This window comes from Heteronotia binoei, chromosome 18 (assembly GCF_032191835.1).
Source record: "Heteronotia binoei isolate CCM8104 ecotype False Entrance Well chromosome 18, APGP_CSIRO_Hbin_v1, whole genome shotgun sequence".
In the NCBI taxonomy this organism is placed as follows: domain Eukaryota; kingdom Metazoa; phylum Chordata; class Lepidosauria; order Squamata; family Gekkonidae; genus Heteronotia; species Heteronotia binoei.
Window position 1 is genome coordinate 2,255,000 of NC_083240.1, and position 16,052 is coordinate 2,271,051.

The following is a 16,052-nucleotide window of genomic DNA, read 5'->3' on the forward strand; positions in this document are numbered from 1 at the left end:
CCCTCAGAAAGGTTCAGGAGCTGTGCTCCTGTGAGCTCCTGCTGAATCTGAGGCCTGCTTGGGAGCATACAAATGCCGTTTCAGTTTCATGCCCAACTGGGAAGACCACTTTCATCCCACCTGCGTTGGTTGCCAAAATGCTCATTAGTTTAAAAAAAAAACCCATGAAATGCAAATACAAGCATTAATATGATTTCATTAATGGTGCTTGGGGAAAGGGGCAACTGCTATTTTATCCTAAGTATGGATCAGCCAGAGAAGTTGAAGGGTTTTTTTTAAAATGTGTAGCCATGTGCCACAAAATTCTCCCACCTACGTCTTATTGTAATTAATAAATGAAATTAATTAATAAATTGTCTTGAGCCATAGTAAAGCATATACTAATTTAAAAGGACAGCAGAAGCCAGACAAAAAGCCCTTCAGTTTTTGTTTAGGATTTTTTATTATAATGGCCTCAATCTGTACTTTTAGACTTGCCCCTGTTGTTACCTTGCAAATAGAAGAAAAGTGTGATGGCCCAGATGGAAAGAAGTGGCTATTTGAAAAAGTTCTACTCAAATGATTTGTAACCAAAGTCATCAGCTAATACAGTCCCTTCCTGGAAACCAGGGTTGCTCAGCAGCCTCTCTCCAGCTGGTAGTGTTAGAGACTCCATCTCCAGCAGCCATTTGGCCCCAGACAGGGACTGTTAAGAATATGAGAAGCCTTGTTGGATCAGGTCAATAGCCCCTCCAGTCCAATACTCTGTGTCACACAGTGGTCAAAGAAAAAACCAGTTGCCATCAGGAGGCCCATCAGTGGGGCCAGGACACTGGAAGCCCTCCCACTGTTGCCCCCCTCCAAGCACCAAGAATGCAGAGCATCACTGCCCCAGACAGAGAGTCTCCACAATAACCTGTGGCTAATAGCTACTGATGGGCCTTCACTCCACTTGAAGTTTTACTTGGTGTGATGCTTTTGTATTGTGGGTTTGTTAGCTGTGAACAGTGTTTTTATGAGCCCACGGTCACATGGTAGAGCAGCTCATGGGCCTCAACACAGCCTCAGACCTGGCTGCCAAATCCCCCCCCCACACACACACACACACCTACATCTTCCAGGCACCTGGCAAGTTTCAGGATTGGAGGGCAGGGGGAATAGAGGCAGGCCCCGTGGCAGACATCTGGCAAACAGCATATCCGGCCCTGCAGAGAGAGCCTGTTTGCTTCCTGAAGCTGAGTGGTAACGAGGTCGCAGATCCCTCACCCCATAGTGGATAGGCCTGGCCTACTGGGCTCAGGTACTGAGAGGAGCAGGTGAAGTGGCTCTACACTTGTTTCATCCAGCTCAGCCTTGTCTACTCAGACTGGCAATGGCTCTCCCGGGTCTGAGGCAGAGGCCTTTCCCGTCACTTCCTGCCTGCTCTTTTTACCTGGAAATGCTGAGGACTGAACCTGGGACCTTCTGCATGCCAAGCAGCCCCTCCCCAAATGGTAGATATGGAATAAGGCAGAGCTTGGCTTCTTCTCTGTGGCCGTTTTCGCACTTAGCGTTTGCTCCCCTTTTTCCGCGGCGCAATTATGTCCGGATCATTTTTCTCGTTTTCCCACTAGTGACTCTTTGCGGAGTCGCCTTCCCTGAAGCCCCGGCTCAAATCGTTTTCCCACTGGCATCGGCTTGAGTTTGATGCCCTGTCAATCATTTTTTTTTTAAGCGCAAGTCTGGTTGCGTAATGACGTACTAACGTACTAACGTAACATCGAGCTGATCCCTCCCCTTCTTTTCGTGGACAAACCGCATCACGTGTGCTGCTGCTGCTTATGGATTGGCTGCAGCTGTAGAATCCTCCACAGCCCTTCATGTATTAACAGAAGCATTCACAGTGGAGAATCCTAGCACTAGATTCCCCCCCCCAAATTCTGAAGCACTAGATTCCCCCCCCCCAAACAATGTTCGCTTTCGCATTATCGAGATAACGCAACAGCGAAATAACGCAACTAAAGTCAATAAAAAAAATTCTAACGAAACCAATTGAAGTGGCAATTGAGGCTATTCCAGGAGGGTTTTTTTTTTCCCTATTTGTTAATTTTGAAATATCGCTATTACGCAAAACTGTGAAGTTTAAAAAAAAAAAATGGCCGTGCCGGCACTTTGGGGAAGCGCCGCGAAAGGCTGATGATTGGCCAAGCGGGTGGATGGGGTGGGAGGACGGAAAGGGAGAGGGTGACGCCCACAAAGCAGTCGATCCGGCGTGGATGGATTTCGCACAGCAAACTCCGCTGAGTGGATCCGGAGTGGATCCAGAGGTTTTCGGAAACTCCGGCAGCATGCCGAAAAACATACTCCGGCGTAAAATCCCTGAAGCGCCAGAGCAAACCGCAGCGCCGGAGCAACATGTGCGAAATCCAAGAGAAGATCCGGAGGTAAATGGGGCGCTACGCTGGAGCAAACGCTAGTGCGAAAACGGCCTGTGTGTTTTGCCCTGCGTAGTTGTCGTGTCCCCCTCTTAACTCTGCTCTGGTTCATAAACATTCTTACTTGGCTTTGGTAATGTGTGCCTAATAAGCTGTTTCTCATTTACTCTGCCTGGATCCTTCAGACCTGCTCAGACTGTAAGGGGGCAGGGAGGGTGCTGTGGACCCCCTCCCGTGAAGCCCCAGAACCAGAGAGCGGGGGCAGCCCTTGCCTGCGCCAGGGGGGAGTGCAAGCGCACCCAGCTATGGCAAGCCCTGCCCCTTTCCACAGAAGGCATTCAAGACTTGCTTTGGTTCAAAATAACTGCAGGTTCCCTTTAAGCAGCAGGGGGAGAAGGAAGGAGAGCCATGGAGAGAGAGCCCCTCCACAGGACGGCATCTGGCAGAGGCCACAGCTGCCCTGGCAAAGCTCAACTTTTCAGCCCTGCCCAACAACCTGTCGTCCTCATGTTCATCTAGGTAGGGAATATGGACACCTGCTGCTTCTCTAGAGCCCTGCTCCAGACAGCTTTCAAGAACACCAAACCACCACACATCCCCCCCCCCCCCCCGCCCTTGGTTAGTTTTGCCAGCAGCCTAGCAAATGTCAGGTGCCTATTTCTGGCCATCCCGGCCTCTCTTCTTCTCGTGCTTTTAGGGATGACGCCTGCTCTAGACCAGGAGAACCTGGAAATCCAACAGATATGTTTTGAACCTTGTTGGTCTTCCAAGGAAGTATTGTAAAGATTGGGTTCCAGTGATAAATAAGCCTCCAAACTGAAGAAAGACGGATGAAACGTCTTCATATCTAGAACAGACATCTTTGGAAGGGCTTTCTTTAGTTCTATGAACTAAACACTGGAATATTGTTAGAACATAAGAGAAGCCATGTTGGATCAGGCCAACGGCCCATCCAGTCCAACACTCTGTGTCACACAGTGGCAAAAAATTTATACACACACACACACACACACACATATATATATATATACACACTGTGGCAAATAGCCACTGATGGACCTCTGCTCCATATTTTTATCTAACCCCCTCTTGAAGCTGGCTATGCTTGTGGCCGCCACCACCTCCTGTGGCAGTGAATTGTTACTCCTTTATGATTGGAAAGACTGTTTTTGAACTGTCTTCTGTGAATGTCTTTTTGCTGCATGCTCATGTCTATCTGAAGTTCTATGTGCAAGCTTGGTCAGAACACCACTGGCCTCTCTACATTACACTGTCCACTGTCTGGTTGTTTAAAGTTGATGGTGTCTCTTATCAGTTTTTATTTACACACTAGTTCAGGAGAGGGCAGGCAGCAGCTTTACAGCTTTCCCTTCCTGACTGCCTCCAACCAATGTCAAAGACTCAGCTGGGTAAGAGAGACAGGTAGGACTCCACCCTTCACAGTCTAAAGCCCTGAAGCCATTGATCCTGCAGAGCCCCTGGGCTCCACCCATTACGGCAGTGCTGTCGGCCAGTACCTGGCTGTAAGGGTGTGGCAGTGGGTGACAGCAAGTTAGGCAGAGGGCTCTTTCCACAAGCAGTAACAGATGCACCTGGCACTGCCAGGCTCTGCAGTTGGCACCAGAAGAATGAGAGACAGACGCCAAGCTTTCGGTAACCAGGAAGTCTGGCATTTATTGTAGGGGGGGGGGGTCTTCCTTTTCAACAAAGCATCCTCCTTACCCGTTTTCCCCACCAGCGAAGCTTCAGGGCAGTCTCCACTCTACAGAGAAGCCCATTTGGTACATGAAAGAAGGAAAAAAGGTTCTTCAGCTAGTATTTGAGAAGTTGAGGGTGAACCATGTATCACAGCTCCTGAGCCGACAGCACAAGAGGGCCAAGCAGAACAGGGTCCCTTTTCAAAATGGAAGGAACCAAAAAAGGGGGAAGGAGGACTCCAGACTGCGTGTCCTTTTGGCACTCACAGGCAAGCGGTGATGAACCACTGAAAAATAAGAGTCAGAAGGGCCCAGGCAGCCACAGCTTTGGTGAGCGTTCCATGTCCTTGGGCCATCCGTGTAAGAGCACTCATGGGCTCTGCTACGGAGCTAGAGGCCAGCGAGTGAAGTGAAAGGTCCACTTTGGCCCAAATGAAGCAAAAAATGGGGCGGGGGGCCCTTCTAGAGCAAGCTTAAGAAATGGTTCACCCTTGGATCTCTCTCCCAACCAGAGTGCAAATACATACATCTGGTAATATCCCCAACACCCTTAAAATATGCTCATATACAGAACAGAAAGCACAATATGTACAACAATACAATACACACTGTTTCATTTCCCCACTCTGTTAAGCAGCCAGTTCCATGACTGTAAAATAAATTTACATGATTTCAGGAAGTTCGGGGGGGAAGGACGGTGACCCCACATACTTTCTGCCCACCACCCACTCACCATGCACTCCTGGAAGCATTTGAAGAACTTGGAAGATTTCTTCCACCCCCACTCAGGGAAAGCCTTTTGCACCCATGTTCAGTCTCAGGCAGCCCTGCCAATGTCCCGTTGCTGCTGGCACTGCAGTGCCCCCTGCCCCACTCCTACATTGCCTGCCAACTGCCAACGCTTCTGCAACAAGACAACCAAACACACTTTGACTCACCACTTCTCAGAGGTGCCACCATTCACTTTGCCTAATAAAGGACCTGCCCAGATGCCAGAGAGAAGCCCTGCGTGAAAGTCCCCCGTGTGTCAGTAGCTCAAGACAACAGTTTTTTGCCTGCCTGCCCAGCTATGTATGTAGCCTCAAAGGAAACAAAAAAAACCCTTGCTGGGTATCCCTTTCCTGCTTGCCGAGGTCAGGAGACTGTGATAGCCAACAATGACGAGACACGCGGCATTTACAAGCCTGTCAAAAGGACACGGGTAAGTCGATATGAATACTATCTCTCAAAAAAAATCTTAGTCTTTGCTTCACCTGCCCACTTTTCCTTCCAGAAATGACCAAATGTACCAAGAAGATTTGAAATTCCAGCCCAGGAGTAAATATTTTGAAAGTAGGTTGCTTAAAAATCAGTTCTGCCCTTGCTTTCCTGCCAAGATGGGCACACAGATGCCAGCCTTCCGGCTTCCCCCACAAAAGAGTGCAGGTCAGTACAGCACAGGGCTCGGCTTTCAAATTCACCTCTGCAAGTTATCCACAAATGTCTAGGGAGAGAAAGTTTATAATATTCTCAGCTGTGCCACTTGCAGAATTACACAAGACACTAAATCGGCTGCTTCACAGCTTGCCCCCTTTTCCAGCGGAGAACCACTGCCGTAGCCCCTCTCCCCGTGTCAAGGCAGAGACTGTGACAGAGTGATCGGCTACACAGAACTCTGCCGCATGCAAGCTTCCCCTCCCAATCTGTGCAGACAGCAGATGTCTGCAAGTTCCTTTGCACACCTGGGTGCAAATGGAGGAGTTCATACATAAATGCGTCTTGCATGGGATCAGGGCTTCGGACCTGGCAAGCAGGGACCAGAAACTAGTGGTCATTTCACACACCATGGTTTGCAGAAGCACCGTTCTGGTGCTGCATGAAATTCAGTGACAGCAAGGGCGGGGGGAAGCAGCCACTTTGGGGCAAATCTTTCCTCTACAACACTAGCTGGGTGGCATAAGCACTCCATTCCATCCCTGCTTCTAGGGACAATGCAACTCTGGAGCGTGGCGTCTGCGCCCTCCAAGCCAAGCACAGCTGCACAAAACACCTTAGCCGAAAGTCAGGCAGCACCTGATTAAAACTGCCTATTCTCAAAAATTACCGGGCCTGGATTTTCATGCTGTTTGGCAGGCAGGCACCACTAGCCCTGCGCCACTCCAAAACTAAGTGGTGGGAGAATGAGGCACCCCTCCCAGCTCCCATCATTCAGATTCTAATTTGCCAAATGCTTCCAGGCAAAAATCATGCTTCCATTTATAAACCAGCCTTCTGCTTAGAAATATGTCAGCGAGCTAACCGATATAGCTCAAAGCACGCTTTGATTTTCAGTAATTTTCCAGTTCCCCCTTTTCTGCAGAAGCTGCGTTTGACCTGTTTAAAAACACATACACACAAACAATCCCAAATTGAATATCTGATCCTTATCTTCATTTTTGCTCCCATTCTCACACACACACACACACACAGGGAAAACAGAACCCCTAGCTTTTTGAATAACATATTCGGAGCCCTCAGGAAGGAAGGCTGCGGTGTGCTTGCCCTCTAGTGGGAGGTGAGGACTTGCTCCAACAGTCACACCTTTTTTTTTTAACGGCAGGCAGAAAGGGAGAGCATGTCTTGCAGCACCAAGAACCAGTTATAAGCCACCTGTACCCCTCCCTAGTGCTGCCAAACAGAGGTGAAGATATCTGAACTTCACACCTCCGCTGAAATGTGGTTCAAAGAGAACACATTTAGCCAAGTAAATTTCATCAGTCTTGTGTCCTTAACACCTGCTTCGCAGACTTCCTAATTTGCTGCCTGTGCCAAAAGGAAAGTATCAAATCCCTTGAAATATGCTCTACATTTATAATTCTTTGGAACTTTTTAAAAAACATGCCTCCACTGAGTAGCAGCACGGCCTGCCCAGTGAGAGCAAGCCTGTTTCTGCGTCCTGTTTTAGGAATTTGATCTTTTCGCTAAGAGGCAAACAAAAGTGTTCGCTTCAAACCCTGCCCCCTTTAAAAATCACGACAGAAACAAGATTCTCCAAGTTTACATCTAAAAAAAAGTGTCAATATGACACCACCTTAGGAATAGAAAATAAAGTATTTACAGCTTTACAGAAGAAGAAAAAAGGTCAAAGTTATGTCCAGCATTTTTTTTTCCTGACAAGCTTTTCATCTGGTTGTGACCTGCATACAAAAAGGCAAATGTAACAGAACCCTGGTCGGCTTGGACAGCCGTGGGGGCTGGAAAATAAGACAACACAAAAGGGAAACTAGTAAGTGCTGGAGCTATTCGATATCTATGCTGACGCTCCCATTCAAAAGTTAAGACCAATATAAGTACTGGTAGCACATAAGACACCGACCCACCCCCCACCCCGCGCCCGATCACTACCGCTATCATTCCATTCCACCTTTATTATGCAGGGAATCAATCCCTTCTACCTCTACAGATACAAACAATAGGCCTCCTGTCTTAGGAGCGCCACCTACAGCTACAGGATCGACTGTGGGAAGGGAATCAGCCACCCTCTGCCCACTTACATGCCCCCCCCACCTGACCTACTCCCCACCCTGCCCCCACTCCATTCTCTACTTCCACATGCCAGTCATTAAAAGCAAAAGCACAGGACCATGCTTGCGGGAAATAAATGTTTTAAAAAGTATAAAGAAGCTTAGCAGCAATGAAAGAGGACGGCTATTTAAATGGCTTGATTTCTCTCCTACAGAAGACATTCTCAAAAAAATTGGGGGAGGGGGGTGCTGAGCAACAGTCATTACCCTTTAATGGACTTACAAGTGGACCTGGGCAATGCCAACTTTGGCAAAGATTGCCCTGGCACCTGGCGAAGCCATGCAGAAAGCAGCAAATGTCCAAACTCAGGCTTAGACCTCCCTCCCCCACCCGCCCACCTGATGAAAGGCCCAAGTTCCAGCCTCCCACAGGTGAGTGCGGCCAGGCTTTGACAAATCCCGTCTGTGGGCATTAAAGGGCTAGAAAGGCAATACAAAAAAAACCACATCTGCACTGGAATGAAAGATTCTGCTCTCAAAACAGGGGAAGGAAGGACTCGACACAAAAGGTACAACACAAGTGTTGAAAAGGTTACGATGATACAGAATAAAGTTTCTTAACTAGAGGTAAAAAACCAAGCTGACAGTTTCAAAAAGCAAACTTGGACACACAAAAAGTCCACTTTGACACTGCACCTCTTCAAGAGAACAGGAACTCTGAGTCTCACTTCCGAATCTGCAGAGAGCTCTTCTGTCTCCACAGCAGAGGGAGTCCGGAGGAGCCCAACTCCCTCGAAGAGGTGAGACGCAGCTGCGGCAGGATCGTGTCCAACCCAAGCCCTGCGCATCCCCTTCTGCAACCCAGCTGATGTCCCCCTGAGGCTGTGCAAGCTAAAGGAAAAACAGAGACCTCCAACTCTGCACCACTTTATCAGGGCCAATTTGCAAAATGGTCTCACAATGTCTCTTTTATTTTGGAGAGAAATAAACCTTGGCTTTCTCTCCTCAAGACACTTGCTGGGACTTCCGTTATGCCTCCGAATCTGGCCGTTCCTTCCTGTGGCTTGAAAGCCACAGCAAACGGATCAAGATGGCAAAGAGGCTACCCCCAAGGCCTAGAGAGCTGTTTGGCAAATGGCCTTCTGATGCAGAAGTCAGGGCATAGAGGGCAATACTGGCCAGGCTCAGTGGCACTGCCTTTGCCAGAGAAAAAGCACACTGCTGCTACCCCTCCGTTTGAGGGAGTCAACACCGATACACTGGAATTCTTTGAAAAACCCTGCACCATACACTGATTCTCAGCGTATCTGAAGAACAGGCACAGACTAGAGTGCCGTGCCTGAGGCATACATCTAGAACTGTGCTTCCTGCCCGTCCACCAAGGCCTTGCCAGCCAAAGCTGCTGCCCTTTCACTGTTATTGCTATTGCACGTGCCAGAATCTCCCCCTCACCCACACACTCACACCCCCCGTGAGAAAACAAAGGCAGCTGACGGCGGCTGCAGTTCTGGCAGCCACAGAGAGCCAGAGGTGCTTCAGACATGGGCCAGGGACACCCATAAATTACTTAACACTGATCCACAGGATGGCGAGTGAGCTTGTCCCGCAAGAACGGCTGTCATGCTCCAAGTTGATGAAAACTGCACAAAAGTAGAGTCCCCCTCCCCAACAGCAACTTCTTTAGGAAAAAGCACTGGTGGCTAAAAGGAGATGACCCCCCCAAAAAAACAAGGCAAAAAGGAAAGAAGTCATTCAGGAACGGAAGGATCACAGAAAGCTGCAACTGTGACACACCAGCCTGGGCGCTCCACAGACCGCAGCGATGTGCAAAACCGGGACGGGCAGCTTCCCTTCTGCCAAGAGACACAGAAGCCCAGCGAGGACCAAACATTCCACAGGAATAAGGCGAGTGCTGTTGGTTTTTTTGCATAGACGTTAACAGTGACAGTCCCCACCACCGGCCTACACTTTCCGGCGGGCCTTGCCGCCACGCTGAGCACTCCCTCCTGACGAACTCTGAACTCCGGCAGAACAGTTTTGTGCAGGTCGCTGGGAAGTCTCCTCCCACGTGCCATGGGGGGCTCTCGGAACAGACCGGCCGAAGTACCTGAGCTGGCAGCAGGCACCGCTAGAAGACCACGACGGAGTGTTGCGACTGGACATCAGTAGATAGATCTGTCAGCACCCCCCCCCCACCGTGCACTGCGCAACAGCTCCTGGAAGTCCTGCACTTCTGCCATCAACACATCCCTTTGCTACTGTGTTTGTTATTACAAAAAGAACGGTTAGAATACAGGAGAGCGCCAAGTGGCTCAGCTTGGGGCAAAGGCACAATTAAAACATCGGTTTTCCTCCCGCAGGACTCCACATTTGTCGTTTGTACAATAGAAATTATTACAGCACCAATCCTCAGATGGGGTGGAAAGTGCACTGATCTTCAGGAACCCTCGGCCAGGGCTTGGAAGTCTTTGATGTCTCAATGTTTCTGAACACGATCCTTTTCCAAAGTTTTTTTGTTTCCTCCTCCCTTTTCATCGGAACCCTCTGGGTCTTCATCAGCTGACCATCGGCTCCACATCTGCTTCTCTGTCAAACTCATCTTGAATCTCGTCCGTGTTTCCTGAGTCACTGCTGGCTAAAGAGCTGGGAGAGGGGGAGTTTCTGTGGAAGAGAAGAGGAGGGTTCATTGGGTGAGCAAGCAGGGAGCCGCAGCCGATCTCAGCCAGGGCAGGATGCAGCCAAGGGACTGGTCAGGCTGTCGTGTTTAACGGAGGGCAGATGATGAGGTGCACCAAATCTTTTGCATGGCCCTGAGGTCCCAAGATGAGCTGGGAAACAGCCCTCTGAGGAAGTGCCCTCTCGAAATGCTGGAGACCCTTCCAAATGCTGGTGACCTCCGCTCAGTCACACAGCCAACTGAATCCCCTGGAGCCAGTTGCACATTCAGCATAACCCGCTGCACTGTAATGGGATAAAAATGGGCTGGCTCTATTATTGGCCCCTTGACCTCCCTAGGAGGAAGGGTAGGAGGTGTATAGGAATTAGCACAAAAAGGTGTATCACAATAGCCAGCTCCCCTGAAGTCAGACTGGTCAAATGGTGCCTCTAGTCATTCCAAAGAGCCTTGTCATGTCCGACTAACACACAACAGTTTGAGTGGCCCCTTCAATGGCTCCACTGCCACTCCTTAGGTGCTCTATGTTGAGAACCATTCGTGCAAACTAATGAGATGTAACAAAGCAATGTGAGCTGTTGCCTTAGCACCGGGTACGTTTTTGACTGCTGGTCTGAACTTGGAAGTGTTGTATATGAATAGTTATGTTTAATATTATGATTTTATTTTTATGTTAAGTTCCGGATTATAAAATTTGGAGACGCAGAAGTGGCAAATGAAACACGACTTGAACCTAGGACTCGTGTAGCCACACCTGTTGGGTTGAGGACTGCTACCCTAGAAAGAATACCAGAATCATCAAAGATTTCAGGTTTTCACGGCTGGCATCATCATTAAGGTTTGAAGAATCTTTCGGGCTCAAGTGCCGTGTTCTACTGGAGAAAGTTTTTCTTCCAGACGTTTCGTTCTCAGCTGCGGAGAACATCCTCAGTGGCATTGCAGCCGGAGAAGGCACTCTGACCTTCTTGGCTGCTGTGCATTGAGTGAGGCCAGGGCTGCTGGAGAGCTGCTATTTCTAGGCTGGAGGGGTGTGGTGAGAGGGCAATTGGTTTGTGAATGTACCCATTGTTTGGCGGGGCTTCCTGGAAGGGTGGTGATAAGGAAACTGGCTGTGGAATGTGACCATTGTTCTGTGTTGATTGCTGGGAGGGTTGGAAGGGGTGTGAAGATAAGGAAGATGGTTGTTGATTGTGCTGATTGTTCTCTGGAATGTGCTGGTTGTTCTGTGACCTCAATGCACAGCAGCCAAGAAGGTCAGAGCGCCTGCTCCGGCTGCAACGCCACTGAGGATGTTCTCCGCAGCTGAGAACGAAACGTCTGGAAGAAAAACTTTCTCCAGTAGAACACGGCACTTGAGCCCGAAAGATTCTTCAAACCCTAATACCAGAATCACATCAGTTGGTACCGTCTGCATTTGCCAACCAGAGGGATGTAAAAAAAAGCAGACTGTAGTACCTCTCATGGTATCCAGTGTTGGAACTTTGTTTGTGTTGGATTTATGGACAATAGACTTATTGCTTTATGAAACTGATATGAATAATAGATGAGAATTGCATGTAAGAAATGTGTTTGGCATTTATTTACAACATATAGTTACACAGTGTTTTTCTTGTTTTACTCCTCAGGTGACAACAGAGGGGTAAAAAAGGCCAACCTCAGTTTTTTCAAAACGTTGTAAACAGTCGTATTGGCCATGCAAAAATCAGACCAAGAAACAAAATCCATGCGATCTTTTTATCAGGGTCAACCAAACATGCTGTGAGCTTTCAAGCTTATCAGAATTCTTCCTCGGGCTAGAAACGAATGATGAGCCTGAAGGCTGGCCCAATGTTTTCGTGTCGCTCAATAGAAGGCACTGCATGGATTTTGTTCCCCATCTCAGTCCAGCCCAGGAGTGGCCAAACTTGCTTATTGTAAAAGCCATATAAAATAAACATCAGACGTTTGAGAGCCGCAAGACAAGAAGGAAGGAAGGCAAATAGATGGGAGGAAGAGAGGTGGAAAGAAACAACTTTAAGGGGATTCTCTAAGCCGCCACCTGGCTTAATTTGGAGAAGTGATTTAAAGAGACAAATGCCTTCTCCAAGCCAGCCAGCAGGACAGTAGGGACTCCAAGAGCCACACAATGTGTGCGAAAGAGCCAAAGTTTGGCCACCCCTGGTCTAGCCGGTCCTTCCTGGGAAAGACTTGCAACTCCTGAACCCTTCAGGAACCCTGTAAGGCTGAGCTTTTTGTCTTTCGAGGGCTGAATGCTGGGTCCACTGCTGTCAAGTTGTCAGCTTTTTTACACTCTGTATTTTACACTAACTACGTTTGTTTTCGCTGTTTTAATGCTGTTGTGAACTGCTCTGAGCCCCTCTTTGTGGAGGAACAGTAGAGAAATTGAAGTAACAAATAAATGAGCCAGATTCCAACACGCTTTGGCCCACCGAGGAACTGCCCTCCCTTACCTTTCCGCAGAGCCTTTAATGAGCCGGCGACAGGTCTCCATCTGCACATCCAGGCCCCGCTTCATGCTACACATTTCCATGTACTCGTGGAGGTGGCGGTTCATGTCGCTCTTGGCCGTGGCCAGCTCCAGCTGTGCAAAAGCAGAGGGACACAGCAGTCAAGCACTGGGTCAGGGGAGGCCTGTGCTGATTCCCCATCAGGAGGGCAAGCCACAGTTCAGCTGCCAGCAGAAGAGGAGAATTTGCCCCGTGGGAACCAGGCTGCCATCTGACAGCTCCAAACACTTGCAAACATTCGGGTGTGCTGCGCACAGCAGAACCCTTCAGGGTGCATCAAGCAGCCTGACTCTTTCTTTTCTTGGAGCCACTCCCCCCACTGCCTGACCCACCCCAAAGTTATTCCGCATCCTCTCAGGTTGGCAATCTACCGCTTTACAGTGCAGCGCTCTCTCCTTCAGCCCACACAGCTGGAGAATGAAATGACGCCTCAGCACTAGGCTAGCAGTGCTGCCCCCTGCCCTCTCCTCAGATTCCGTTCCTTGGCAGTGCTCATTGTAGTCGATGTGAATAGGCTCCCTCAGCACAGGGGCAGAGGTCTGACTGCTCCCCTCGGCAAGCAGCAGAGATGTTCGGCTTCTTACCTCAATCTGCCCTATTGTCTCTTGATACTCTTTGTCTCTTGTTTTGAAGAAAGACTCCGTTTCATGGATCAAGTTGCCCAAGTTCTCCTCCTGCTGAAAGGGAACATTGTGCACAGGTGAGCAAAGGAGTGCGACTCACTCAGCCAGCCAGCCGCCTCCAGGACAGGGAGCTTGTGTGCAATTAGGTCACTATAACACCACCACACAGGCGCTCAGCGTTCCTGGGCCAGGGGCCGCAGAACAGAAGATGAGAAAGAGGCGGACTCAAGGCCTGCAGCGGTTCCAGAACTGGATGGCTAAGCTGGGGAGAGCACCTGAAGCGTCTCAATCCCACCTTGGGAACCAGAGGCGTGGAGAAAGTGCAGAGCCAGACAAGGGTAATTTGAGCCAATCGGCTGTTATTCCCAACCTCCGTCTATATGCAGATCTACCATTTCATTATGTGATTTCAGTCAGAGAGATTGAAGACTCTTAAACCTTTAGAGCTGCAGCATGGTAGGCCAGGAGTCTAATGCTCCCCTGATCGCTGCGCTTTTACAACCGCATATGGGCGGCATGCAAATAACCTGTCACTAATTCCAGCCCCGGGCTAAACCACTTCAGTCTCACGGGAGGCAAGTTGCTGCATTTTGCAGCATTAGCGCTTTGGAGCATAATCTCTTTGGTAGGCACCAGGCAGACAACAGATAATGCTCAGGCTATTGCTGCAGCAGCTTCCCAGTCTTGGAGAACACGCTTCCCATGGATGCTCCCATATGAACCTACCCAATGGCTAAACATAAGAGAAGCCATGTTGGATCAGGCCAGTGGCCCCTCCAGTCCAACACTCAGTGTCACAGAAGAACATAAGAGAAGCCATGTTGGATCAGGCCACTGGCCCATCCAGTCCAACACTCTGTTTCACACAGTGGTCAAAAATACCAGGAGCCATCAGGAGCCACCAGGACACTAGAAACCACCACCCCCTGTGCCCCCCCCAAGCACCAAGAATACAGAGCATCACTGCCCCAGACAGAGAGTTCCAACAATACCCTGTGGCTAATAGCCACTGATGGACCTCTGCTCCAGATGTCTATCCAATCCCCCCTTGAAGCTGGCTATGCTTGCTGCCCCCTTCTGAAGTTAAACTGGGTGGGCAAGCCAAGACGAGCTGTTCTGGCTGCGGCACCAAAATTATGGAACTCCCCCCCTCCCCCCCGCTCACACGACATTCGTCTATCCCCTTCTGTCTGTCTTCTCCCAGTGGGTGGAGACTTGTTTCCTCCGGCGTTCCCTCAATGGCGCCTCTTCTCCTGCTTTGTTTTAATTGCTGTCTTTGTGTTTGACGTGTGTATTTTAGTCTAGATTGGTTCCATTAAATATTTTAACAAAGCTATTTTTAATCATCAGCTGCCTTTGTGGCCTCGATTGGACAGAAAAATAGGATATAAATTTTGTAAAATACACCTGCTCCTTTTGGCCAACAGACTGTTGTGTTGCAAAAGTTCTCAAGTTGATGCAAGCAAGCTTCCCTCTCTAGTTTAAACAAGAATAACCAGGCCTGCAGAAAAGGTTTTACTCCTAGAGGCTTGGCAATGCTCCTCTTCATCCCTACTTTCAAAATCGTGGCTGCTGTCTACAGGAAAGCGAAGGTGCGACCGACGCTTCCAGTCACCAGCTCCTGTGATCGCAGAAGGCCCCACGTGAAGCACAATTGCATGATTCCCAGATTGATGACTCTTGGTGTGTGAGTTCGAATTACAACTAATCAAGAAACCCAACATTATCGTGGAAGGCGAGACAAGGTACACAGCACTGAGTACTGGCCGATGTATGGAGGAAACACACACAGCTGTTGAAGCAGAAGAGAGAAAAGCAGCCTCTTAAATGTAGCGAACACCATTTCTAACTTGACTGCTATGTTAGCTCTTTTCTATTTTTGTTCCCAACACACTGCCCTGTGCCATCAGATTCAACACACTTCCCTGCAAAGTCAGGCAGCAAAGCTAACATGTCTGTTTTCATCTTTGCAACATGGAGCGTTCACTGATCTTGAAGCCTGCTAGAGCCGTGCGGAGAGTCTGGCTTGCTCTTACGGTCACTCGCAAACCGCACCTCTTTATAGCCTGGCCCCATGTTAGGGACAGTGAAGTCAGATGACTCCACCCACACAGCTGAAAGTGACTCTTGAGCAGGCTGCCGTGGGCCACGCCTTGAGCAGCACAGCTCTTCTTACATTCTTCTTATCTTGCTGTTCTTCTGACTCAAAGGCCATGAACAGACAGATCTAATCCGCTAATAGGCAAACACTGCAGCTAAATATTTAGCAACTGCTAAAGTAGTTTTCCACTCCTCGTCTACAAGGAACTGGACAATTCCTGAGATGATAATTCACATGCCCTATGAAAAGGGAGGACAAATACCTTGTCTCAGAACAGACTGGATTGCACACTCCAATCAAATATGTTCTAAGGACTCAAGCTGAGCAGACCCACACTTACAAACACTTGCAAATCGGCTTTTCAGTATGGCTGAAGGAAAAGAATGTAACGGAGCAGGCATAAATGCTCTTCTGGAATGAGGGGAACAGCACACGTCCAAGCTCACCTCTCCCGGGAGATCAATCGAGGGGTTGCAGTTGGTGAAGTCTTCCCAGAGAAGCAAAGTGTCCTCATTCTCCTCCCATGTCAAGCTGTCGCAGTCATCATCAAAATCAAAGGTTTCGCGTCTGTTGGG

The 16,052-nt window shown here is 49.1% G+C and overlaps 1 protein-coding gene across 1 annotated transcript in view; it reads right to left on the reverse strand.

Moving 5' to 3' along the window:
* Positions 1-8,590: 8,590 nt before the first annotated feature.
* IFFO2 (intermediate filament family orphan 2) overlaps positions 8,591-16,052 on the reverse strand; it is a 45,456-nt gene continuing 37,994 nt past the window's right edge. The window contains exons 6-9 of the mRNA XM_060259588.1: positions 15,924-16,044; positions 13,338-13,430; positions 12,697-12,827; positions 8,591-10,233 (exon numbers count right to left, since the gene is read on the reverse strand). Of these exons, the coding sequence (XP_060115571.1) occupies positions 10,128-10,233; positions 12,697-12,827; positions 13,338-13,430; positions 15,924-16,044 (451 nt within the window). The 3' untranslated portion in view covers positions 8,591-10,127. The remainder of the gene's footprint in view (positions 10,234-12,696; positions 12,828-13,337; positions 13,431-15,923; positions 16,045-16,052) is intronic.